The sequence below is a fragment of the Anser anser genome, assembly GCF_964211835.1.
Source record: "Anser anser genome assembly, chromosome: 8".
In the NCBI taxonomy this organism is placed as follows: domain Eukaryota; kingdom Metazoa; phylum Chordata; class Aves; order Anseriformes; family Anatidae; genus Anser; species Anser anser.
The window spans coordinates 15,131,908-15,159,268 of NC_139728.1; the positions used below are offsets into that span (position 1 = coordinate 15,131,908).

The following is a 27,361-nucleotide window of genomic DNA, read 5'->3' on the forward strand; positions in this document are numbered from 1 at the left end:
CAGTGAGCCTTTAAATGTGGCATGCTCTTCTCTCAGCAGCTTCTAGAACCCAGAAATTTGGGCAGCACTGTGCAGACACACACAAGTTGGAGGTCTCTTCCAACCTAGATGATTCTGTGATTCTGTGACTTGGCTCAGCTCCCAAAGAGGCCTCAGAGCCGCAATGGCCAGCCACGGCCAGGGAGAGACCACAGAGCTCTCTGCACTCTGCTTCTCTGCAGGGCATGGAATGTTTATTAAATTGCACGTTTCTCCCAAAAGACTACAACAAGCTATAGAGCTGAGCTGTGAGACCTAAGGCTCCGACTGCTGAAGTTTGCTCAGTACTCAGTATGCCTGATGTTACAAAGTCCAGCAGGACCCAAACCATTTTTTTTGCAGATCACCAGGGTGTCTCCATACCATTTTTTTCAGCATTTCCAGTCCTGGCAGCATACAAACATTCAATGAGTTCTCTATATAACTCAACATTTGAGTATTACTGCTAGTCATGTTGATCTTACCTTCTTAATGTTTCCACATCTTTTTGGATTCATTCTGTAACTGAATGTGCCAGGATACCACTCACATGAACAAACTGATTTACAATAATGTAGGACTCAAATAATTTACTGAGAATGAGTTTGAATTAAATGTAGATTTGCTGACTTTTTGAACCCACTAGCAAAAATCTTTGGCCTACAAAGTACATATCATCTCCCCCTTCCAGCCCTCCAGACTTTCTGTGCACAGCAAAGCCTCTCAATGCCCCTGATCTCTACAGTCTCTGCTCACTAGACATCAAAAAATTCAGTGTTCACTTCATCTTTTGTCCATCCAAAGAATTTGACCTAAACCAGTAACTTTTAATATGTTAACATCTCATTAAGAATTTTATGATACTGCCTTCAAAATATATCACATATAGTTCAAAAAGGACATTTAGTATAACACAAACTCATCTGTGGGTATCTATGATAAGAAAATATAGTAAATCATTACACAACCCTCTTGTAAACTCTGGGGAAATTCATACACAATTTCTACAATAACTATACCTTAATTGTCCATGTTCCAGGCTCTGGGTCTTTGACATTTACTACCTTTGCAGAGTTGTGGATATTTAGCAGTTCATTCAGTCCTGATCCTTTACTGATCTGCTTACCTAAAAAACAAACAAACAAAAAGAAACAAACAGAGAGTAAATACAGTACTATCTAAAAAACAGTAAATGTAATATTTTTCTTCGTGTCTGAGGTACAGTTGATATTTGACTTAGTCACTACTCAGTTGAGTCAATGACATTTGCAACACTCAAAATCCCCTGTAAGTTCTTGCAGGGAATAGAACACTAAAAATGCTCCTTAATTTTCACTCTTTTCATTCATGTGGGAGCTTTAATATAGCCTTCAGCATTACAGTTGTTGGGTTTCCTTACAGCTGTAAGTAAAGCAAGTTCTCTTCACAGACAATACACAGCTCTCAGTGAAAGAAGGCAGCACAGAAGCAAACTCCCTCAAAGGGGATCCTAGAAGACACTTAGCCTAACCCACATGGCAGCTGCCAGCCCTCCCACTGTTCCATCCTGCAGACCTGTTCCAAGCTGGATAAACCCCACAATGGATAAAATCCACAAGTAAAAATATTGATAAGCAAGGTTCTCTTGGCAGACAAGAATTAGCCTGTGACTAACAACAGCAGGAACGCTTACAAGATCCTCACAGAAGATTTAGCCTGTTAGACATCATAGACCTTGACAGAAGTTAAGTTTTCATAACGGATCATACCACACTTCATGTGTACACCTTTCCATACAAATATATGGATGGTTCTATGTAGGAACAGGTTCCCTGTAGAGGAATTTTTCTCCCCCAAGGCTGACTGAGGAGTACCATCATCAATCAAAACAGGTCTGGATGTTTCAGAGCACTGAATGGAAAGCTTAAGTTACAGATGGGATGTTCCAGTGTCAATTTTTAAGAGCTTACCAGACAAGCCTCCACTAACTTCAGTTAAACTACATAGATTTAGATGCATGGAGCTAACCTACAAGAAAGAAAAGCAGATAGATGGGGTCAAAGCTTCAGCTGAGCCTGAGAGTTGCACCCAGGATTGTGTGTTATTGTGGTTTGAAGGGACACTGAGAAAATCTCTTTCCTGTAAAGAAAGAAGAATGTCTCAGTGGAGGACACCCAGATTGTATTGCTGGGAAATAATCATGTGCATAGAATATTTTCAAGATACTATAACTTATGCTATATCCTCAGCCAAAAATCATTCAAGGAATACAAAGTATGATTTGAATTTATTTCTGGAGGGCTGGCTCCAGGTTCCTAAGGCATCAACATAAAAACAAACAATAACAATAAACAGTAGATTTGTTGAAAATACTTTCAACTACAAATTAGCACCCAAATATGTGATTCTCCTTCCCCACCACACACTGTTCAGCTACAGATGGGTGCATGAGAGAGGATTTGATTCTGAATGCTCTCTCAGTTCAATGAATGTGGAGCTTGGTTTAGCACTCACCACATAAAAACAACCATCATGTGCAATCCATTAACAATGGTTCAATGAGTACACAAATATAGGATATGAAAAGCAAAAGAAAAGTATCCAGAAATTTGGAATGCAAGGACAAATACCAAGAAAGCAGAAGGAGGTGAGAAGTGGTCAGAATAGGAAGGATTTCCAGGTTCCAAGTGCATATATCCAGAGATCCTGTATTTGAAACAAAAAATAAAAAATAAAAAAAATCCTGAAATCTTGGTACTGCTTTTCAAAATTGGAAACACGTTCATGGATCACATAAGTATGGTCTTCCCTGTTTGAAGACAGTAGAGATTATTTGTCTTTTTCATTCACTTTAACGGTATCATAAAAAAAATCACAAACTACTTCACCTAATGGATCACGAATCTCAATTGCTGGTGAAGGACCACTCAGGGACACAGTAACCTCTTTTAGACTTGGATCAAAAGGGATCTGCCAAGTATTTACAGCCATGGTCAAATGGTCTGTAGACAAGAGATGCACTTTGGAGGCTTGAACCGCTTCTTCGACCCATTTCAACACCTACGAAAGAAAGTAACCGTCATTATTCTGTTGAAGTACCATAGAATGGCCTGGGTTGAAAAGGACCTTAAAGATCATCTAGTTTCAACCCCCCTGCTCTGGGCAGGGTTGCCAACCAATAGAGCAGGCTGCCCAGAGCCGCATCCAGCCTGGCCTTGAATGCCTCCAGGGATGGGGCATCCACAACCTCTCTGGGCAACCTGTGCCAGTGCCTCACCACCCTCTGAGTGAAAAACTTTCTCCTAATATCTAACCTAAATCTCCCTTGTCTTAGTTTAAAACCAATCCCCCTTGTCCTATCACTATCGACACATGTAAACAGGCATTCACCCTCCTGTTCATACACTCCCTTCAAGTACTGAAAGGCTGCAATTAGGTCTCCCCAGAGTCTTCTCTTCTCCAAGCTAAACAAGCCCAGTTCCCTCAACCTTTCTTCATAGGAGAGATGCTCCAGCCTTTGATCATCTTGGTGGCTCTCCTCTGGACCTGTTCCAAGAGCTCCACATCCTTCTTGTGCTGGGGGCCCCAGGCCTGCACGCAGTATTCCAGGTGGGGTCTCATAAGCGCAGAGCAGAGGGGGACAATCACCTCCCTCTCCCTGCTGGCCACCCCTTTTTTAATGCAGCCCAGGACATAGTTGGCCTTCCGGGCTGCAAGAGCGCACTGCCGGCTCATGTCTAGCTTCTCGTCCAGTACTGTCAATAATATTTGTTAATATTATTATTAACAATTAATTTGTCAATATAATTAATAATATTTGTACTGTCAATAATATTTGTTATTGTTTTCTGTTGAAGTACTGTCCCTACTGTCTTGTAGAGATTCCATGTTAATTTGTTGTAATACAAGACCCCAACTTTCACCTAGGTTGTTTGTTGTTTTGTTTTTTAAATCATTATACATCACACAGCTACCACATCACACTGAGCAAACAGGCTGGTAAAGGACTTGCCTAATACAGTGACAATACATTAATTTCAATGAAGATATTCCACAGACAGTGTAAACAGGATTTGCACTCATATCAGCAGGGCGCGATAGCACAGGAATACAAAAAGAACTGACATTATATCACCTCTGCACTTGGAATACATAGGAAAAAGCAGCAACACCAAGTGAAGGCACGCTTCTGTTTCTACTTCAACTGTTCTCATCAAGAATACATACACACAACATGACAAAACAGATCACCTGGAAAAATAACAAGGATCAAAACTATATTGTCTTATCTGTGGCATTATCCATTCTGAAGTGAACAGGCTTATTTGACACATTAAGGAAAATATATTTTCAAAAATATTAATAGAATCACAGAATCATCTAGGTTGGAAGAGACCTCCAAGATCACCTAGTCCAACCTCTGACCTAACACTAACAAGTCCTTCACTAAACCACATCACTAAGCTCTACATCTAAACGTCTTTTAAAGACCTCCAGGGATGGTGACTCAACCGCTTCCCTGGGCAGCCCATTCCAATGCCTAACAACCCTTTCGGTAAAGAAGTTCTTCCTAATATCCAACCTAAACCTCCCCTGGCGCAACTTTAGCCCATTCCCCCTCGTCCTGTCACCAGGCATGGGGGAGAACAGACCAACCCCCACCTCGCTACAGCCTCCTTTAAGGTACCTGTAGAGTGCGATAAGGTCGCCCCTGAGCCTTCTCTTCTCCAGGCTGAACAATCCCAGCTCCCTCAGTTGCTCCTCGTAAGACTTGTTCTCCAGACCCCTCACCAGCTTCGTTGCCCTTCTCTGGACTTGCTCGAGCACCTCGATGTCCTGCTTGTAGCGAGGGGCCCAAAACTGAACACAGTACTCGAGGTGCGGCCTCACCAGAGCCCAGTACAGGGGGACAATCACTTCCCTAGCCCTGCTGGCCACACTGTTTCTTGTGCAAGCCAGGATGCTGTTGGCCTTCTTGGCCACCTGAGCACACTGCTGGCTCATATTCAGCCGACTATCAACCAATACTCCCAGGTCCTTCTCCGCCAGGCAGCTTTCCGACCACTCATCTCCCAGCCTGTAGTGCTGCTTGGGGTTGTTGTGCCCCAGGTGCAGGACCCGGCACTTGGCCTTGTTGAACTTCATACAGTTGGCCTCAGCCCATGGGTCCAGCCTATCCAGATCCTCCTGCAGAGCCTTCCTACCCTCGAGCAGATCGACACACGCACCTTACTTGGTGTCGTCTGCAACTTACTGAGGGTGCACTCAATCCCCAAATACCACACAATCTTCACAGAAGATATTACTACAGCCAAGATCAGCATGGTGTTGAAAGGAGTAAAGAAAGATCTCTATAGAGCATCCACACTTACACTGTAGCATTATATTTTCAAATATAAATTAGGAATACAAATGCATGCGTATTTCTGGTCATACACTACTAAATACCTGAAGCAAGAAGGAAAGTTCCCATATTCAGGTGTGTTGACTAATCGCCAACTATGGACTTTGTTGTTTTTTGTTTTTTTTGTTTGTTTTTAAATCTAAAGCACCTAATACAGAGTACTGTTAGACACAGAATGCAGGACAGAATGGAGAACAATGCTGTGGAAAATAAAGTTCTGTGACTAAAATTGAATTTGTGCTTTACAGAATCTTAATCCTTAACTGTACTGTTTTTAATCAACAATTATCAAATAAAAATTCAAAACAGATGTACATCATCACCTAACCCCTCTGTGAGGAAAGCTGGTTCCACAGCAGGCCCGCCAGCCAAGATGGCGGCGCCTCTGTGAAGGCCTGCTTTGGAAGGGAGAATGCTGCATGGTGGTGAGGAAAAGAAAGTGAGAAGCAGCCCTGCAGCACCACGGTGACTGCACAAGATTTTGAACCGAACAATAAGCTAACCTGGATGTGTCATCTACCAGCAATGGAGGGCTCTCAGCAGTGTATTTGTTCATACATTTTATACTACAAATGCCCAGGAACCTTTGCATCTTTGCACGTATGTAAAAGAATTTTAAATAAAGGTCATCACCCAAAAAACATGTGAAGTGGTGGAGGCATGTTTTCATAAATTATTATCCCTGTACTACCAGGGATGCCTCACCTAAGACATGCTGAATGCTCCCAGTGCAACGTGAAGCAAAACAGCATTGGCCATGTAACAAAAGAGCTGTGTATACGCCACACAAGGGTCTGTGTTAGCAAGGAACTTAAGTGTATTTTAAAAAGAACATGCAAAAATCAGAGTAAAATCAACTATGCTACTCAAGGCCTCTGAAGTAATAGTACCCGAGAGAGAAAGACCATTTCTGTAACAGATAGTGATACCAGCTATTCAGCAACTGTTTACTTTAGATGAGCTGTTGAATGCTGAAACAGAAACAACAAGGCTTCAAAAAGATCCAGCTAATTTTACATTTTACTTTTTAAAATTATACATTTGGCTCCAAAAATGCTTCCCAAAGTGATTTCAATTGTGGTAGGTATATGGAAAGGTTTCTAGTTAATTCAAGGATCTTACCTTTGCAGGAAAGTTTTTAAACAAATTGTAAAATTTAATTATCCTACATGAATTTTCAGAAGAAAGGAATTTTCAAGTCTAGCTTAAATGTGTTTCATATTAAGCAAAATAAATCAGGTGACAAGGTAAACTTCTGCATCCTTGTAGAAGTTTTACCAATAGGTAAGTCACACTGTTATTTATACACAAAATTCTTTCAAAACTCAACCCACAATGCCAAAATGGCAACCCACCCATTGAGTGCTCCTGGACCAGGTCCTGCGCTTAGTTCTCACATTTGTAAAGAATCAGAAGGTCCAAGCCGTCAGCAGCTTAGCTCACTCCCATTCACTAGCCTTGTGAGAGATGATTCTCTGCAACTTGTTCAGTTTTCTAATAAAATCATTATTTCACAATAAAAATAAACTAGAATTTGATTTCTCCCCAGTGCAGCATAGCAATAACTATCAGGCTTTCCCAACAGGCTGCTTTGTGACAATTTTACTTGCTGGGATGAACCCTGAATTGCCTTCAGTCAGCAATTCTCCCTTCCCTTCCTCCCCTTGCCCCACACCCCACATCTCCCAAAAAACACAAACAACCAACTTTTTTGTATTACTAATTAATCATAATTAACTTTTGGTTGTATTAATTGAAACTGTGTTTTTTTTTTCCTTTTACAGACATAGCCACCTGTATTAGAAAGCAAATGGAAAGAACGCAATTCTACCTAGATCATTCTGGAAACACTACTAAAGCTTGACAAACCATATCTCCGCATTATAAACCAACACAAGATACCTGGCCAGGATTGCTCTAAACCACTTCTGCACCGAATAAGTGATTTAAGTTTGTTGGGATTACAATGATAAAATTACTAATGGAGAACATACATGATTCCAGTGATCCCAAAGCACTTTGCTGATCTTTGACTTAGCTATTGCTGCAGTCATGCTGCAACACAGATAGTTGAAGGATCTGGATTTAAAACAACCCAAAGAGGGGGACGTCTTAAGCTGCAGTCACCAAAACTCCATAGCAAATAGCTTCAACAAAAGAGTTTAAGGAAAGCCATATCCATCCAGATTTAAAACAAAGAGCCTGTGGGTTTTTTCCCCTCCCATTATTTCTCTTAGACTACTACATCATATTAATTCCCTTTAGAAAAGATCTCACTTTTATACAGCACAGCTTGCTTCAAGCCACTACAGTACTATGTTACAGCTTGTAAAATTATGGGGGGCAAGTGGGAAGGCTCTCCAGTGGGAAATTTATCAGCAGCATGCAACCGTTTATTTCAAAACAAAAATCTAATCAAAACAAATACTTTTATGAGCCCCAGATATCCTTTTTGGCAGAGAGGAGTGCTGAGCCATGGAAATCATTCCAAAAGCTCACTTTTTTTTCCAAAGGTAAATTATATGAGGCCTTGTAGCCTATAAAAGTATTAGAAGAACAAAGAACACTTAAATTAGAAAAGGTGTTTTCAGTAAACACAGTTAAGTGAATCCAATCCTCTTCTACTCCCCTGCTATCTGACAAAAAAGCAATTTCAGTTAACCATCAAGTCAATTCAGACAACATTCTGCCACAAAATACCAACACCGATTCAAACAACACAGAAAAGAACCTACCCATCAGCCCAGCTCAATGCATGTCCATTGCTGAAAAAGCTAGTATACTTGTAACTGTGATGCTACTCTGGTTATTCTAAGGAAAGCTGCTGGTCTTTGGATAAAATAAACATATCTAGCATTAAAATGGTTCTGTTTCAGCTTCTTCTGAGCCATCCTTCTTCAAACAACAGTCAGACAGCACCTCTTGAGCATGTTCTGCAAAGACCAGCTATCAACTATTTCTGTCTGTGGAAGGGAACCAACTCTTTAGCTTTTGGCTTTCCTGTTAAGACAATCCAGCATAGTACTCACTGCATTAAGCCATGCTGATTTTGGAAAGGGAATGACGCATCTTACCAGAAATGGGAGCTGAGCATCCTTGATAAAATCCAGTAAATAGTTCATTAATACATAATCAAACTAGATCAGAAGTCTAATCTGAAGGGCATATAATTATCTATGAGTCTATTAGTGATGCAAAAATACAGGTCCACAGGTTAGTTTCTGCATTGCTTTGTCAAATTTCATATGATTGAACTACTACTATATGATCCCAGATGTCTGCATAAAAACAGAAATAAGTTTATACATATTTGCAAGACAACACATTTCAGAAGTTGTAAATCACAATGATTTGATTGATTTCCAAAGTTGTATGCTGAATGTGATTGGTTATGGCATTTCTCAGTACATCTGGAAAAGTTTGGTAATAAACTTAACCTAACGAAGTGAGAGAGAGATGACATGTCTGACACAGAACATTTTGAACATACCGCCACCAGCACACAATAAAAATAGCATTGATCTAACAGCAGATGACCAAAATTGATATGACTAGATCCTGCAGGAAATCTCAACACAGAGAATTAGTTATGTTCTCTTTCCATGAGAATGGAAGGTGACTTTTTCTCCATCTCTACCCTTCTCCCCTCTTCAACTCTCACTTTACAATTAAGAATGTTCATTCAAAAACTATTCATGCCCACTAATCCATTGCAAGGTTTAAGTTAGCACATAAACGTGATCATAAAGCACTTAAACTTATTTTTTTAAAACAGTAAAACACACTGAGAGGCCCCCAGAAATACCTTTTTAATATCCCTTTGCTTTCAGAAAGATTCAAAATGACAGCTTCAGAGAGAAAAAAAAAAAAAAAGAAAAAAAAGTCTTGTATTTTTAGATCAATTTAAGCCAGCTGAGTTAAAATTAAGGGAATCTTCAACTGGATGGATGAGTACATACTAAATTTTGGAGTCTCTACTATAACTAGATAGTTTCAGGCATAAAAATAAATTCTGAGGAGGTAAAAATACTTCAACATTTACCAAGGTCCAGTCCAAGTCCAGAACAGAGATTTAGCTCAAACTGTAAATCTTTACCTATTTGCTTTCTGTTTTAAACGAAAACCGTCTTCCACTATGTAAGAGTTTTCCAGATACCCTGAGGATTATTCTTTGACCTATTTTGACCTATTGTGAATACACAGTAAAGTAGTGTTGGCTTGAGAGTTTCAGGAAAATCCAACAAACAGTAAACATCAGGCATAGGCTCTCAAGCACATATTATGCTAATGTAGTCTGACGTTAGGCACATGGAAGTGTATTACCTTATATAAATATATATAAAGTATAATCTTTAGACCCTCTAGTTCCTTCTCTATATTTTATATTCACTAAATTGACAAGGGTTCTGTCTTCATTCCTTTAATTTTAGTTTGTGCAGTCACCTTGTGTAACTGCCAAGCTATCACATTAGCCACACCACCTTAATCCCTTTGGTACTCTTTTACCAGAAGAAGAAGAGCAATACCTTTGTATCTCTCAGAATTGTTATGGGAAAAGATAGAGCAATGCTTAGGAAGTACTCTGATACTACAGTAAACCTTAGCTAAAATTCCAGTTTATGAATTGTATGCAGGCTGGCTGATGACCATGAAGCTATTTCAATTCTCTTATAGCAGAATTTGCCCTTAAAGTAACTTTTCCCTGGGATGATGCATTTTGTGTTATGCAACTGACATTACAGAAAAAAAGAGAGCAAAACCACCTTTGTTTTTAACACAAATATACATCAGAACTGGAAGCTACTGTGAGTAGCTTAAATTCAGAGCAGAACCTAATCTCAGTTTTTAAGCAAATGTTTCTGAGAATTTTTCAAGTTCAAAAGTGAAAATGGAAGCCAAGAGAATTACCCAGCTGTCGTTAGTCTGGCAATAACTTGCTTGTGAAGTTAACTTTTTTCCCCCTGAAGTTCAACAGGCAATTCTGGGAGACGCATTTCCCAACCCTGTCATTCCAATAAGGTTTGCAATACTGCTGTAACACTGGTTTTGAAGTAGCTTTTTTTCCTTTGGGACGCTTACAGAAAGCCCCCAAAACAACTGCAACTTTTGTTGTTCTGCCAAAATCTGACTCGATGAATATTATTAGGGGGGGAAGGGCAAATGCAGAAATTTATAACATTTCTCCAGAGAATTTGCTCTTGCAACCTGCCCTGCTATCAGGTCATTTCTTGGAATGCATACTGAAACCTGGAAAATATATGGAGAATGGTCTCTATTCCCATTTGTTTATTCTTAGTCTCAAGAATATTTCTCAAACAGTCAAAGCAACAGGATTTGAAGTTAACTGTTTCATTGCTTAACTATATGTAGGCTCTTACTTCCATCCAAAGAGAAAATATTTTAGTAATGGATGTAGAAAAATATGACCAAGACACTGCATGTGAAAATTATACTATGAAAATATGTCCTAGGTTGTACATAAAACTATACGTTATATAGATCAAAAAACATTACTGAAAGAAATGTATTAGTACTGAACCTCGAGCACTTCAAAATTAGGAAACACAGGAATTAAGTCTGCCTGCTTTCAACTATCCTTAAAACATCCTCTTTGCAGTTGCTTTGTGACAGCCTTTTTGCACATGATCACAGTCTATTTCTTCCAGAGAATCCAAGTTCCACATAAACCAAAGAAAGAACAGCTGTAACTACTTCTTCTCTTGCTTGGCATTTACTGTACAATCCGTATCTCCAGGGTAGAAGCATACTCTCCCAGGCAGCATTCAGCTGCCTCAGCCATGAAACCATTCACTTTTTCTGTGATAATGCACGCTGACTGCTAGGGAGGGAAGAAGGGAGGGAGCACGAAGGCAACAAGAAACAGGGCTAAGCAAGCGACCTTAACGATATGCTGCAGTTTTGTGCTTTGACTTCATTGCCTTTGTGTTATTCTTGTAAAACACTGGAGGGGCCTTTTACATTTTTAGCAAAGTGAGACAAAACTTAAAATTATTTCCTCGTGCAGCGACATCTAAACATACACCTGGTGTTCATCCCCATTGCAGACCTTTAACGCCGACCCGGGCCATGTAGGTGTAACTCAGAGTAGCTGTCCTCAGTCAGGACTAGCAGCCAAGAGAAGTAGGATGCTTTCCAGCAGGTTTGAGACTTCTGTTCAGAGCAAAGAATTCATCACTGTGAAGAACACTGGGCTCCATGCCAGATCCGTGTGAACCTACAGGCATTCGCCTTCTGTGCCCTGCCCACAAACATGACTCCTTTTGTACCACTTCTTTTAACATGTTCTGTTACTGCTCGTCCAACCTCTGTCCTCAGCTCCCTTCTTACCTCCTCTCACTCACATCATCGCTTATATTCACTCACTCGAATTCCAACCTTTTTATTTTGATTTTTAAATCTAGTCCCATTTCCCTCTCCAGTCACTCAGTAACACCCTCTTTTACACCAAAGTCAATACAATGTCTCCAGCCACCTTCACAGTCACTTTCAGTTCTCCTCCCATCAATGTTCTGAGGCCTGTATATGAAACATCCACTTCTACTTATTTTAAAAATCATTAGGAAAGCTATATTTTTAAGCAGGAGAGTCTAACTCTAAGCAAAGGAGAGTCTAACCCATGTTTAATGAGGATACTCAATGCATTTTAATTTGGAGCAATTACTGATTTTGTAGGCTCCGACCTTAATTTGCAGCCATGGAACTTTACTGCAGCCAAGGAAACCTCAGATTACTGAAACACCTTTCAAGATCAGGACTTAAATGTTTTGATACGACAAGCATAACCATCTTCCTAAGACAGAGGCAAAAACAAGAAAGCTACTGTTCTTTCATCTAGAAGAAACTTCACTTTCAAACTGACTCACTGAGATAAACCTCTGAAGACTAGGGACCAGCTGTAAAACTTCAAACTGAAGACTACTTAATGAATCTGTACGTAAGTACAATCACATTCACAAATCATTAATAAAAGTAGAACTTCAAAACCAAAATTTGAATAGTAAATCTTTCGCTTTTAAGAATTATGAAATACTTTTCCTCTCTGACAGACCTGGAACCATATAACCCATCATATTTTACCAAATATGATAAAAACTTATTTGGACTCATACTATTTGAAACCTGCAATGTTTTCTTTCTTGGACAGAGTTACCTCTGCAGATGATGGTAGACATTATAACCCAAACCTACAAGAAATCTAGAAGAAGGTTTAGGTAATAAAACCACAACTTGTATTTTGGACATTGATAATATTCTTATTTATCCATGCACAGAAACTTTTCCAATTTCTTCTAACCGTAAGAGAAGAAGGTCATGTTTTGAAGAGCTTCATTCAGCAAGTACATGAGTAGCTCCACTTAGCTCTCTTATTTCACACTTTTCTGGCCTGAAGCCAACGCAGCTTGGCCAATCGACAATAATTGTGACCAACTTAACTGTAGTATTATCATAAAAATCTTTTTGCAGAGGTGGAAAAAAGGCAAAAAGCTTTCTTAGTCTTCTTGACAACACAAGCATTGGAAAAGTATCAAGTACTGTTTTGTTGTGTTTCCTTGTAGCTAGTTATAATATTGCTTAATTCTGTTCATTCTGAACTTAAAGCGCAAAGGGCAAGGATGAGAGCAATGGTTTGAAACTTTATGCACTAAAAATAGCTTTGTTTATTTGGGGTGTGTGTGTGGGGGGGTAGAATAATCAAAAATGTTGAAGAAAACAAGACATTGGTTTGGCAGGGTATTCACAGTCTTGGTTCTTTCCTAATGTACAATTCAGCATTAGTCGTCTCTAGGCCCAATACAGTGACTGTACTTTAACATTTATGAACTTCATTCTTCACACATCATTGACTATTCAGATAAAAAGGAGAGAGAGTTCTGTGTCTGATGAATCTGAAATATATACCATTAACAGCTAATGCTGATTACTACTACAACTCCTGTTCATTTGCATCTGCACAGTAGGGCATATGTTCCTCGAAAAGTAGTATTTCTGATCCAGAACCGAAATCTGCAGCAAAGGTTTTATTTGAGACTGTAGACTTTTGGTAAGCTCATTTTCACAGTCCCCTATCCCAGAAGTAGCTGTATGTAAGCTCACTAAGGTGTTGTGGTTTTTTTTTGTTTGTTTGTTTGTTTTGTATTTTCTTTTTAAATGCAATTTGTTCAGCAGTTACGGTGTAGGACTTCCAAAAGTGTTATAGAGTTTTACCAAGGGGACCATTTGCAGCCTATGATCACTGAAAGGAGGTGTAATTATATAATGCAATGCATTTTTCCACCACCACCCCCACACTCCCACCCAAAAAAAAACACAACCACAACCTGCAAGAATAGCACCTAATGATATCATCACTTGTCAGTATCACCCTCTGGCTCTTGTACAGGCTGTGGGTTGTCTACCCCAGAGATGAGAAGCCCCATTCTTCTTTCAAAGAAAATGCTGAGATGAAGCAGGAAAGAGGTAGAAGTGGCTACTGAAACTCCCTGCTTGAAACCTTACTCAAAATTCACAGACAGACCAACAGTTCAAACAGAAGCTGGTATTCTTAGAAATGGAAAAGTGCTAAGTTCAAAAAGCAGAAGCAGACAGCCAACAGTACAGTGCATGTCAGCTCTTCTTAACAATATTGTACTGCCTATTACATACAAGCCGCTTTTGCTCACTTACCTCCCAAAACCAGAAGCAAAACAAAACAAAAATACTTTATCCTCAATCTGCAGACCTGACAAAGAGCATTTCCCGTTGGCAGTATCGTGACTCTTTCAGTATAAAGGGATTTTATGGAGTCTCACAGACAGAAGTTTTACCCTTCTTAAACAAAAAATTGCAAAATGCAGATCAGAAACTGCACAGTCCCAACTGCCGATTTCTTTTCCTCTAACTTTTAACCTATCTAATTCTGGGTGGATAAACCCTTCAGGGAAGTTCTTCCTTTTGATCACTTTCACATCATTGCCAGTACCTTATTACATCCCCAGTAAGAATTTCAATCTCACTAACCAACAGCTGAAGAAAACTGCAATGCATGTCCAACGTTTGTCACCGTCAAAGTTTTAGAAATAAAAAGAAAAGGAACAAACTGAAACTAAAGTTTTATTTAAAAACCTCATCCAGTTATGGCCTATACCAAGAAGTCAAAAGGAAACATTTACAACATGTATAAACAACTGCAGCTCCCCAAATAACTAATGTGTGATTTCATCTCTCTCCAAATTATTTTCTCATGCACTATTGAAATTTCATTTCTGTCTAAGAATCACTGGAATTTTCAAAGAAAATATTCATTCAAGGCTGTGAGTCAACAATTACAACAAAGCATTTCACCATGACTCAAAATTACCATTTGACAGCAAAAGTGTCAAAAGTGTTGAAAAAACAACCTCAATTAAAACATATCACAGTTGCTTTGTGAACAATGGAAGCCTGCTAGCTTACCTGTTCATAACCTTATATCCTGGCTTATTAGTCATCCTTTGCTTGCTAACAAAGTGTTCATTTAAAGCTGATATTGCACTTGCATTCAGAAGAGTAAAGCCACTGGTTTGACACTCACACAGCACAGAATTGTCCCTTATATTAAAGGCTCTCCTCCTGGAAGCTTTCCAACACAGGCAGAGGGAACTTGGAGAAGCTCTGGTTAGATATGGCAGTTCAGACTTCCCTAACATAAATAAAATTCATAGAATTGAATCCTGATATAGCAGATGGAAAGATGGAACAAAGTCCATATATGAATTCGAGAACATTTAGAATTTCTCCTTAATCACACTAGCCCACAATCAGGTCCTTTAAAGATTTAGAGAATAAACCCCTGCCTTGTTCTATATAGCAGAATTTGGGCAAATTTACCTCATTAACTTGCTTTTTGTCCAAGTGAAAAACTTGACCAGAGCTCGTCGAGGCAATTTCTTCGTAGACTTTGTAACCAATATGATCCCTGTCATCACAGTCTCCAGTTAGCACAAATACTACCTGTATTAAAAAATAAAGAAATCAAATCCAAGTCACATAGTACATGGTGAAAGCTTTTGTAGGAAAACATTTTACAGCTAGTATGTAGGCCTGACAAGAAAAGAACTGTATCACTCAGCAAGGGTTCATATTACTTTACATACAAGGACAGACATACTGTATTCATTGCTGGTGAAAAGAACAATGCAGAAAGGAACAAACAAGAATAACTTTATAAGTCACACTCATCTATCAGCACTCAGACTTCACAGAACACTCATTTCAGAACAATATAAGGACATCCACATAACTGGAATGCTGACCATATACTGGCAGAAGTTTCACTTGCACTATTTAAATTAATAAAAGGAACGCTTCTTTTTAATGTTGTCAATTAAGTTCTTATTAATCAGATCAGATATCTCTTTATTTAAAAAAAAAAAAAAGTTCCAAGAACAGCAGTATTATGATCCCTTCCATAAATAGAGATCTCATTAAGTCTCGCATAGTGGAATTTTGCCCTTCAGTACGGCAAAAACAGGGCACTAAAGACATAAACCAGCTCAGAATGTAAATCCCCTCTGTACCTGTGATTGTTTCTGTTGAATGAGCTGAAGTACTTCATGTGCAAGTCTATAATCTTTGGATCGTGCATCAGTAAATACATAGATGAAAGAACCGGGAAGAGAAATTTCTAGAGCAATTTTAATTGCCCCAATGCTCATCTCTGGACAGTCTCCACCACCCTGTTCACAATTAGAAGAAAAAGAAATTCTAAGAAAAAGAACATACTAACAAAATTATTCTTCTTTTCGAACATTCAAGGCAGATACTTTCTCAGCTTCTAATAATTTATTCACTTATTTTTTTCCAAAGCACTGTAAGGTTTCTGCAAAGTGCAGTCACAAACTCACAGACAAGCAGCAACTACAATAATTCCTTAGGGAAAATAAAGTCAAAGGAGGAAATTGTGGTTAGCACTGAAAATGGCTGGTGTCTCTTATCTCTTCTGGGAGCATCCAGCTCCTGCGACAGCTCCATTTCCTATACTCACACGCTCCCTTACTGACTGGCAAGTTAATGGCTCCAGTAGTGCGCAGCAGCCCCGGGAGGTCACAGTCAGAGGTGCAGATGGGAAGTGACCTCAGCCCAGCAGCGCTGCTCTCCGGGAGGACACTCCAATTCCAGGACAGCAGGAACTCGACCTAGACACCCTGGGGCGGGCAGTGCCAGTGCTCAGCAGGTGATGTTCCCAGTGACCTGCACTGCTGCGTAGACAGCTGCACAGCTGGAGACTTTTCAGACCATGGATTTAAACAAAATGCTTCCAAGTATGACTGTATTTAACTTTATGGGAAGAGAAGTTGACCCTTTCAGAAATCAAGAGTTAGAGAAAAATACTGTTTAAATAAAAGTTCACTTTCACTTACGTAAAAGTTAACTTGACTGATGGAAGACAGAATTTTCCAAACAGCTGAACACAAACTATAAAACCCAGCCCTGCACACAGCAACAGATCTCTGCGCTTTCAAGATTAAATACAGAAGTCATTTCTTGTGTTTCTATAATCATCATGACTTCACACATTTTACACACAAAACTTCATAGGCTGGGAAGGAAGAAGAAAAAAGATAACACAATTGTTGCATCAGTTTTTAGTTCTTCAGATGCAATCAGAAATTATGCTTTGAGATTAAACACTCACATGGGGGGGGAGAGGGGGATAAAAAGAAAAATCTGCCTCCCACAGTCCCCCAGACTTTAAGAATTTCAGCTGACCCCAACAACGTTCACATCAGTAACAATTTTTAATCTGTCAGTGTCTCTGACCTAATTTAAAAACAAAAATATCTCCAAACTTCTCATTTATGTTAAAGAATAGGTACTTGGTCATTTTTCTTTTTTGTATGTCAGCCCTTTCTAAATGTAGCCCTACTTTAATGGGAGAAGCAAGTGGCAAACTCCAGAGTGCCTGAAAGTCAAGAGATAATTCCGATGTGCTAAAAACATTTTTGGAGACCTTCATTTAGGCAATGCTTATACAATCCTATGGGACAAAGCAATACACCCAAATGATTTTTTTTCCTCCTCTTGCAAAGCAAATGTCATCTTCAGCAAAAGACTCTCCTACGTAAAGCTTTAATTTGTAGGCAAAATCAAGATATCTAATTTCTCAGGTACTGAGAAGGTGGCTGTAAACTATCCCACTTTTGGTCTGCTAGGTTACTGTTTCACATAATATTTTAAGTGTTTTATGCGGCAGCATCTGCTGATAGGAGAAACACCATCAGGCTAAATGGTTGTTCTGACAATAAGCATGAACATGTTATTTTTATAATGTGGAAGAGAAGTTTACTCAAAAGGCAGCTAGGCAGAACTAGTAAACAAAAATATATCAGCTTTATTACCAACAGTTTTCCTTTCAACATTTCCTGCCTTTCTTTCCAAATTCCAATTAAATATGATTACAATTGCCTTGTGAAGTTTTCTGAAAAAGAACAGGGGTGACAACTACAGCTCAGAAAGTTTTATTTTCCTCTCAGTTTGGACATGCACACAGATATTTGGGTTGTTAGCTCAGCTCAACTGTGTTATTCCCTTTCTTGGGTCTGAATTTAATATTGATATAACTATTTATTTAAATGGCATTGTGTCCACTTACAAAAAAATAACTTTAGTATCTAATTTGAAAGGTGTTATCAAAAACTCTTAAAGAAGACTGATTTTGCTAAGTAATTTGTCATTTTTATTTTCAGGAACACCCAAATAAGACCTTTTCATAACTACTCATACAACTTTATAGGCATCTGTACCGTGGGATCATGCAGCACTCCCTATGCTTTAAAAGACTTTATATAGACAAGATTTCATTATACTGCTTATGCAAATAAGCAATAAAAACTGTAAAAACCATTGTAAAAACTGCATTTAGTATAAGGATACACAAAAAAATCTGGTTCCCTCTTAAAAAAGAAGTGACACTAAGAATGCAAGTACAAGTTATTGTCATGCTGCCCATAAGAATGATTCACACATCTGTTCATCTGTTAATTACAGATAAAACGTGCAAAATACTAACACCTTACCCGGTGTCAACGGGGTACTTTCTTCATCAATTTAAACATAAAAAGAACAGGACGTACTTTCCTCAGTGAGATGCACACAGACTAATCTTTACTGTTGTCAAGTGCCAACACAATTTCCAAGGCTATTTCCAAAGTCATATCCAAACACTCAAATTGTTCTGCACCCAGATGGATTTTGTTGGAAAGTAAGAGCTGGGTTTGTCCTGATATCTCGGGAGGGCAAGTTTCACAGATAGAAATGTGCTAGGAAGACTAGCTTGTTTTACATATACATACAACTAAAATAATTTAACTTCACCTTAATTTTAGCCTTGTTCACTAAGATTTGTTTTACAATCTTTTTCAAAATGCATCTATCTCAGAATTTCCCCTTCCTGCATGTTGTTCATTCTTGCATCTTTTCACCACCTCTCTAGGAAAAATACCCATAATGGACTTTATGGAAATGCTCACATTTTCTGGGAGAACTACTGCAAGATATCCTATCAGTCCTGACCTAAACACTTTTTTAATTTTTACTTTGGTCCTTCATCAATATAAAGAATAATAGTAAATCAGTTGATGTCTTAATTCAGTGGAATGAGCACATCTTCAAAGTAATTATGAAATATGCAATCAACCAGGATTAAAGACAAATCTTAAATTCATTAGACAGTGACTTTTAAACAACTTGCTAGCAAATTAAGAGTCTTAAATTCCCAAAAGCTTCATCTGATCCATACCTTTTTTCGAAACAGTTACAGTTATTTTCCAGAATAGCTATTATGAAAACAAAAAATAAACACTAGAAGGATTTTTAATTTCCCTACAAAAGGGAAAAGCACAACAATGACTGGCATTTTCTCTCTCCTTATAAATTTACTACGGTTTTCTCAGAATTTCAATCTTTCTGCCAAATTTTAATCTACTCATTCTACCCCAACTAGCACCATCAACTTCCAAACAATCTTTTATTACAGGGATTAAACCATATGCCCATTTCTAAAACATGGTTCTTTAAGTCAGAAGTCTGTCCGGCACTACTGACTCAGGCAAGGCTCTTCCCAAAACAGATGCATTTTGCTTGATTGAAGAAGATAAGACAGTAGGATCTTTCAGTAAAGGTAACTCCACTCCCACACCTCTCTTTCCTTCCAGCACCTGATCCAGGTCTCACTTGCAGTTCATTCTCACATCAAAGAAACTCTACCAAGGGAAACATACTGGTATACTGGCTCAAAAAAACAAAACAAACAAAAAAAAAAAATGCTCATCTCCAAAGCATGGCTGGGGAAGCAATTCACAGAGCTTGGATAAGACCAGAGAACCTAAACAAACCTGTTGCTTTTGAATCAGGAGGTGCTGGTTAACACAGGGCAGCGGAGGAAGTGCATATGTCACATTTGATGGGTCTTAGAGTCCTGTACATGAATTAGTTCACTAATTGGAACTAAGGAAATAACTTCCAGAAAACAGTAAAACAGTTCATAAAAGTGTCTGTGAACAAGTGGCAGGACTAATAAAATGTAAAATAAATACTGCATTAAGTAACTAGTCTTACTTGTATTACTGATCAATTAACCAAGTCTCTGTATAACGATGAAAACTAAGACAAAGTAAATTGTAATCACAAAGTAAATTGTAATCATAAATTAAGATGACCAGAGAACAGGCAGATGACAGTTTGTGCAGGTAAAATGACCGAGATAGACAGCCTACCTCCAGATGAAGCACTACAGCAGGAACACTAACAAGAGAGGAAGGATTAGTGGGGGGAACTGGGCCTGGTGCTAGAACCACACAGAGAACAAACACGTTACTCACCTGAACGTAAAGCTCCCTGAGTTCAAACTGAAATTTCTTGGGATCTGTGGTTATCGTCACCGGACCAATTTCTGGGATATAAAAAATAAAAAAAGGAAAACATAATATGAAGAAGACAGAAAGCTATCAAAAGAATTTCAGCTGAAGAGTAAATGGTTTTTCAAATTGATAAAATTTGATAAGAAAAGAAAGAGTATTTAACAGCAGAAAGGAGGACTTTAGAAAGATATATCCTGTGCTGCAATCTGTAAATCCAAACCTAGTCATGTTACCATCATTCCAGCATTACTACTTGTAAGTGTCTTAAGGATTTATAGGCACATAAGATGTACTGTGTTGTTTCTCTCACATACATTTATTTTTGACCCATCATTTCACTGCTCTCAGGAAACACAAGGGAACAAAACCCCACAAAACAAAATTGGCTGCACCAGAAAATCGTGTACTTTACCTATACAACTCTTCCTGAAAAACACGAAGGAGAGGCTACTTGAAAAAACTACCCAGCAGCAGTTGCCAGAAAGAACTGTGGAAGCATCAGCTTTATCCATGGTGTTTGCCATGTCATTGTATGCTGAGCAATGGCACGGCACCATCCAAATGAAGCCAGCCGTGTCGGCACATAATGTGTCCGAGAGCTCCACGAGCACACTAGCTGCACCACGAGCCTCCCTCTGCTGCTCAACAATTGCCTTCCTAATTGGTATCAAATGTGATTCTAGGCAGCTGTTTTCCTGAGGCTGCTATTTCCGGACAGTTTACCTCAATCTAACTTGGCATCCCCACGCTCCGTGCGCTGCCTGCCCCAGGCCCGCATTCCTGCTGCTCCCAGCACAGAGACAGGGCACTCATCTAGCTCGGCAAGCTGCCAGGGCTCGCTCCAGCAGCATGCGGGTGCCAAGCACAAATAAGTATGCACATCGGCAAGAGACAAAAATTGATTTCCACTAGCTTAGTGCCCCAAGCCACCTCATAAAGAGATCAGCTGAGTACCAGCACACAAAGCGGGATACGATTACACAGTCAGGATGAAAGAAAAGCATGAGACTGCCATGGTGCCAATTTAATTCAGCTGCAGCTTGCATGGAAGTGCTGCCTCAGCAGACCATGCAGCGCTTTCCAAGCTCTATAAACGTTAACATGTACTTATCATCCATGTAATCGAGACATTTGCCTTTTTTTGAACAGTCCAAAGTTTTATTTCACTGGAGTTTCAACAACAGCCGTCCCTAAAGTCGACTACAATCACACTTGAGTTTGCTTGAGGGGCTGTATCTATGCATGCCTTAGCTGAGTGCAGGCTTTTAATTTGGTTAAAAGTCACTCACGAAATCACAGAAAAGCTCTCCTAGAATATTAAAGTGTCTTGAGGGTTTCTTGTATGGCTCTGATTTGAGCCATTTCTCTGTGAGTGTTACTTATTACCCGAGTCAAAATGCTACGCTACCACCAGAAGAGCCGTTCCAAGGACTCATGCACCGACCTCTGTGAAGTAATTGCCTAAAGTGACTAGGAAAATTAAACTAATATTCACATTTTAAAGAAAATGTATAGCACTGAAGAAGCTTACAGGATGGAGTGTAGCTGCACTACCTAAGCGTTCCCTAGGCCTCCAACCTTAGATGTTACCGCAACTGGGGGCACCTGGGTGCTGACTCTAAGGAACAGCATGGAGTGTAGAGCAGAGTGGAGACACCATGGCTAGGCTCTGTGACAAGAGGGGGAATCAATTTTTCTTGTGCTCACTGGGATTGGTAGGCTGCACATTTGCTACCCTGAGACAACGGCCTGTCATGTTTTTGACAAAATGCTGTGCTCTAGTGAACTTTGCTCATTATAATATCATTACAATACCAAAACACACCTCCATCCCAAAAGCTACCCGCCTCCAAGGTGTGACCACCCCTCATTGCGCATGCGCTCTGAATTTCTCGGAGCCTGCACCTTTAAATGAAAGCGAGAAAACTTTTTACCAATCATAAGCAAGATATGCGCGACTAGAGTCACTCAAGCTCCACCTAAAAGATAGAAAACAATATAAGCGGGCTTAAGAGAGAGGGGATGTTGGGGAAGACACCGTCGTGACTTCTGGGATCAGTCGATGGGCTGAGCCTCTCTTCCCCCACATTGGGACACCATGGGGTAAGGTTTGAGCACTTGGTTATATCAGGTGTTTCCACAGAAACTTAGAAATTTCTAGTCTTTGTGCCTTTTAACGTGTTAATAGCCAGGCTGTGTACCTGTGTATTTCATGCATGCTAGCTTGCTTTTGCAGACAGTGGATTTATTGCTGGCAATCCAAAGAACCTGTGTACTTGTAGCTGTAATAAAGTGCACTTCACTGCATTGTTCCTAGCCATGACAGTTCTCCTTGAACGCGACTAGAGTGAGGGTGTGCTACGTTGCTGGTGAATCCGTGACTGTGATAGTTCAGTACCCCGAATTTGACCGGACCCATAACAGCTACACCCCTTAACACGACAAGCTCCTCCTGCCATCCTCCTCCTTCTGCTGCTCAGCCTGGTACCGCATTACAGGCATACGCCTGTACTAAAGCTATCTCCGAAGTGTTTTGGTTAGCATCTGTCCCCTGCCAGCCATTGTTCTAAAGCACAGAGTAGAGTGGGTTTTATACATGTAGTAAAACCACAAGCTCCATTATGCCCCAGCAGTCTAGGGATTACATTTTTCAATTCTAGAGCAGTAAATCCTTTGGAAAGGCTTTCTTTCCCTATAAAATAAAGATCTGAAAAGTAACGTTATTTCAGCTAAGTTAAAACAGCCCATCCAGCTTAGATGGGAGGAGAACATTGCCTCTTGCTCCGCAGGCAGCCAGGGCTCGCTCCAGCAGCGTGCGGGTGCCAAGCGGGGCCCTAGTCAGCATGCCGCAGGATCACGGCAAGGCGCTGGCTGCCCTCTGGTCTGCTCTCAGCAAAGAGCAGATCTTTGGGATGGCACCTAGCTCCGAGCTCAGAACGGGACCTCGGGATAGGAGGTCAGGAAGGGAACCCAGGCTAGGCAGCATCGAGCAGGGAGCTTTGTCAGGAAAGACCCAAGACGCTCTTGAGAGCTGGACAGAGCACAGATCTCTCCGAGCAGCTCCGCAGCGGGGGCAGACAAGACCCCAGGAGCAAGTGAATGGGCTCCTTCATGCCTGGAGAGATGCTGGGCTCCTCTGAGGGAGGAACGGCAGCAACACAAGTGACAGAGCCCCAGAGCAAGACAGCAACCGAGCCTCCCAGCGCCAGCCATTACGAGGGACGTCACAATACCTCCGTCTGCAGGCAGGTACTCCAGGCAGGCCGGCAGCCACAGGCCAATACAAGACCAAGCGGTCACAGGCCCAGAAGGCATTTGGAAAGGCAACACCACTCATCTCCGGCCCGGTGTCACCTCACTGTCCTCACAATCTGATGGCACAGTTACGGGGAGGTTATTCAGTGCCCCTCACACATAACTTACGGGACCACTGCTCTAGGTATAACAGGTGCTGTGACTGGCTCTCACCACCTGAATGCCCACTGACCTGTACCAAAAACACAGCACCAACTGTTTTCCAAACACTACCATGCCTCCGTCGAGTGTGTGGGACATGCCTGCCCTAAGGGCTGAAACAGCCTCCACCGAGCTTTCCTTACCCTTGTTCTGCTACTCCCCAGCTGCAACCCAACAGGACCGTTTCCCCAGTGCAGATGAAGATAGGCCTTCAACACACTCCAAAGAGGAACGACTTCCAAAAAAGGACTTGAAGAAAGAATGGTAACTCCTCTCACATAGTGCCATAAAACTCTTACAGACTGTCAAAGGAGCAAGACAGTAAGGTCTCTGGAACCTGAAGTCCAAATCAAGTTACGGCTGTCAGGCCGGACATGGCTCCGTGGAACAAATGAGCAGGGGCAGGTCAGAGAGGCAATGCAATCAAGACACTACTGCTAAAGTACGGTGATGTAAAAGAATGACAGGCCACAGTGGGGAATTGTTCCCGGCACTTCAAAAGATGCTGCCTGTGAAGCACGAGTGGGCGGGCAGAGCTCCTGAAGGAATTTAGAGGGTTTAGCAGCTACCGTCCCACACTGTACAGGTTCACCTTGTATAAGGACTTCCACCCAAACAACATGGAAACACTTTGTAGAATTAAACTAAGATAAGACATGAAAAAACATATAGTCGAGTTACAGAAAATAGTCAATATTATAGAAAAAGAGGAACATATCTGCATTCAGAACACTTTTTAGTGCCCTGAGAACAGCAGCGAAAGCACAATGCTGTTCCTTTGCGCATCAGTAATAGCACACATCTAGCCAACTCAGAGATCTAACTGCACATTCACCCACATCCAAAACTGCCTGAAGTCTCAACAGCTACATGCAGAAATCAAGCACACAAGTCACGCATTCCTCAAATCAAGCATACATACAAACGTGAAACTCTAAATACAGAACATTTACACTTACACTAGGTCCTGCAAACATGCCAAGAAAAAACAACACGCACACACGTACATGTATTTATAGTTACTTCACTAGTTCTTCACTAGATTGATACCTGAAATACTCCAACAGAATAATACATACAGACCAGTGTTGCGATGCAAGTCCATGTTTAGGTGCTGACATTGGAACATTTAGGACTAGTTTGCTACAGAGGTTTTCGACACTGCTTATTACCACAAAGCTCTCCCTGGTCCTTCAGCAGTGATTATGGGAAAGGTGAAAACCCAATACAGATACAGCAAAACAGTTTACCTTCATTAGATATTAACTAAGTTCTCTTGTCTTGAAAGTACAACATAAATGACAGTTCTTTCAAATCGACATGGTGATCTAAGGCTTAACATCGCACAGAGAACTGATAACGTAGGAAAGGAAACATTTTAAAGGAACGGTTGCATGTTATTAAACAAAGACTGGTCTTTAAATCAACATCACCAAACTCTACGCAACCAATACAGTGTTGGAGCTTGTACCTAAGCAACCAAAAAAATACAACAGCGTAAAACTGAGTACCTGTCCATTGGATAGACATTACAAATCTCAATGCTGGGTTTTTGTGCCAAAATTGATAAAAGTCCTCTCCTTTAGAAATAAGCAGAGAGGTCCCCAGTAACGCCAAGGAACTGGCCATTCTGAAAGGCTCTGATGCTCTTCCATGACTTTCTGCAACACCTCAAATGACTGCTTGTTTATATACATGCCAAACAGCAAGCACGTTTGGAAAGCCACAAACTACCCACAGACACACAGTTGCTCATAATTATTGCTGAGGGTGTTTGCAAATTTGGCTCTCCCTTACTCCTGACCATGCAAGACATCTGCCCTAAATAGCTGGTTTGGAGAGCTGGATGTATTAGAATCTAGCAGAGAAAAACTGGAGCCATTTGCCTACCTCTAATCCATTCAGAATACTGAATTTGTTGGTTCTAGAAGGAAAAAAACACAACCACCACCTGTAATTGGTGCTTAGCAGCCAAAAGGATTTTGGCAGAGAAGCCAAATCCTGCAGAGCTCCTTCACCCACAGAATTCCTTCTTCTAATTCAGAGCAAGAACATTGTTCTTATATATCCAGGGTTAAAAACAAGTAAATAAGCACCCAAAACAAGCAAACACAACCCCAAACCTGTGGATACCTTCCAAAAAGGAAATAAACTTCAGAACTAGTACCCCATGGAGGAGGACCAAGCACACACACAAGCAACAACAACCTGATATTTTTAACAACCAATATAATTAAGACAGCCTTTTACTACATGTTTGGCTACATCATTCCTGTTTAGCTGTATCTTTGCAGTGGAGTCAAAGAGTAGCCCTCCATGGCCTAGAATTGTACAGGAAGGCTGGGCACTCTTCAAGAAGGAAATCTTAATGGCTCAGGAGCGATCTGTCCCTACGTGCGCAAAGACGAGCCGGCGCGGAAGAAGATCAGCCTGGCTGAACAGAGAGTTGTGGCTAGAGCTTAGGAAAAAAAAAGAGGGTTTATGATTTTTGGAAAAGAGGGCTGGCCGCTCAGGAGGACTATAAGGATGTTGTAAGGATGTGCAGGGACAAAATTAGAAAGGCCAAAGCTCATCTGGAGCTCAATCTGGCTACTGCTGTTAAAGACAACAGAAAAAGTTCTCATAAATACATTAACACGAAAAGGAGGACTAAGGAGAATCTCCATCCTTTACTGGATGCAGGGGGAAACTTAGTGACGAGAGATGAGGAAAAGGCTGAGGTGCTTAATGCCTTCTTTGCCTCAGTCTTTAGCGGCAAGATGAGTTGTTCTCTGGATACCCGGTACCCTGAGCTGGTGGAAGGGGATGGGGAGCAGGATGTGGCCTTCACTATCCACGAGGAAATGGCTGGCGACCTGCTACAGCACTTGGATGTACGCAAGTCGATGGGGCTGGATGGGATCCACCCGAGGGTACTGAGAGAACTGGCGGAGGAGCTGGCCAAGCCGCTTTCCATCATTTATCCACAGTCCTGGCTATCAGGGGAGGTCCCAGTCGAATGGCAGCCAGCAAATGTGACGCCCATCTACAAGAAGGGCCAGAGGGTAGACCCGGGAAACTATAGGCCTGTTAGTTTAACCTCAGTGCCAGGGAAGCTCATGGAGCAGATTATCTTGAGTGTCATCACACGGCACTTGCAGGGCAACCAGGTGATCAGGCCCAGTCAGCATGGGTTTATGAAAGGCAGGTCCTGCTTGACGAACCTGATCTCCTTCTATGACAAAGTGACATGTTTAGTGGATGAGGGAAAGGCTGTGGATGTGGTCTACCTTGACTTCAGTAAGGCTTTTGACACCGTTTCCCACAGCATTCTCCTCAGGAAAGTGGCTGCTCATGGCTTGGACTGGTGTACGCCTTGTTGGGTTAGAGACTGGCTGGGTAGCCGGGCCCAAAGAGTCATGGTGAATGGAGTTAAATCTAGTTGGAGGCCGGTCACTAGTGGAGTCCCCCAGTGCTCAGTACTAGGGCCAGTCCTCTTCAATATCTTTATCAATGACCTGGATGAGGAGATCGAGTGCACCCTCAGTAAGTTTGCAGACGACACCAAGTTAGGTGCGTGTGTCGATCTGCTCGAGGGCAGGAAGGCTCTGCAGGAGGATCTGGATAG

At 40.8% G+C, this 27,361-nt stretch overlaps 1 protein-coding gene across 8 annotated transcripts in view; it reads right to left on the reverse strand.

Moving 5' to 3' along the window:
- Positions 1 to 27,361, reverse strand: part of HMCN1 (hemicentin 1) — a 246,882-nt gene that overhangs the window by 147,275 nt on the left and 72,246 nt on the right. For 6 of the 8 annotated variants that reach the window (XR_014587614.1, XM_083847058.1, XM_083847056.1 and 3 more), the window contains 5 exons: positions 20,260 to 20,330; positions 15,958 to 16,116; positions 15,269 to 15,391; positions 2,886 to 3,057; positions 1,038 to 1,144 (listed from right to left, as the gene is read on the reverse strand). Coding sequence is in view for 7 of the 8 variants with exons in the window: in XM_083847054.1 (XP_083703180.1) it covers positions 1,038 to 1,144; positions 2,886 to 3,057; positions 15,269 to 15,391; positions 15,958 to 16,116; positions 20,260 to 20,330 (632 nt within the window). In the remaining variant the exon portion in view is untranslated. Of the gene's footprint in view, positions 1 to 1,037; positions 1,145 to 1,967; positions 2,026 to 2,627; positions 2,704 to 2,885; positions 3,058 to 15,268; positions 15,392 to 15,957; positions 16,117 to 16,800; positions 16,949 to 20,259; positions 20,331 to 27,361 lie in introns of those variants that run through there. The other 2 variants (XM_083847059.1, XM_083847060.1) reach the window with 2 other exon arrangements.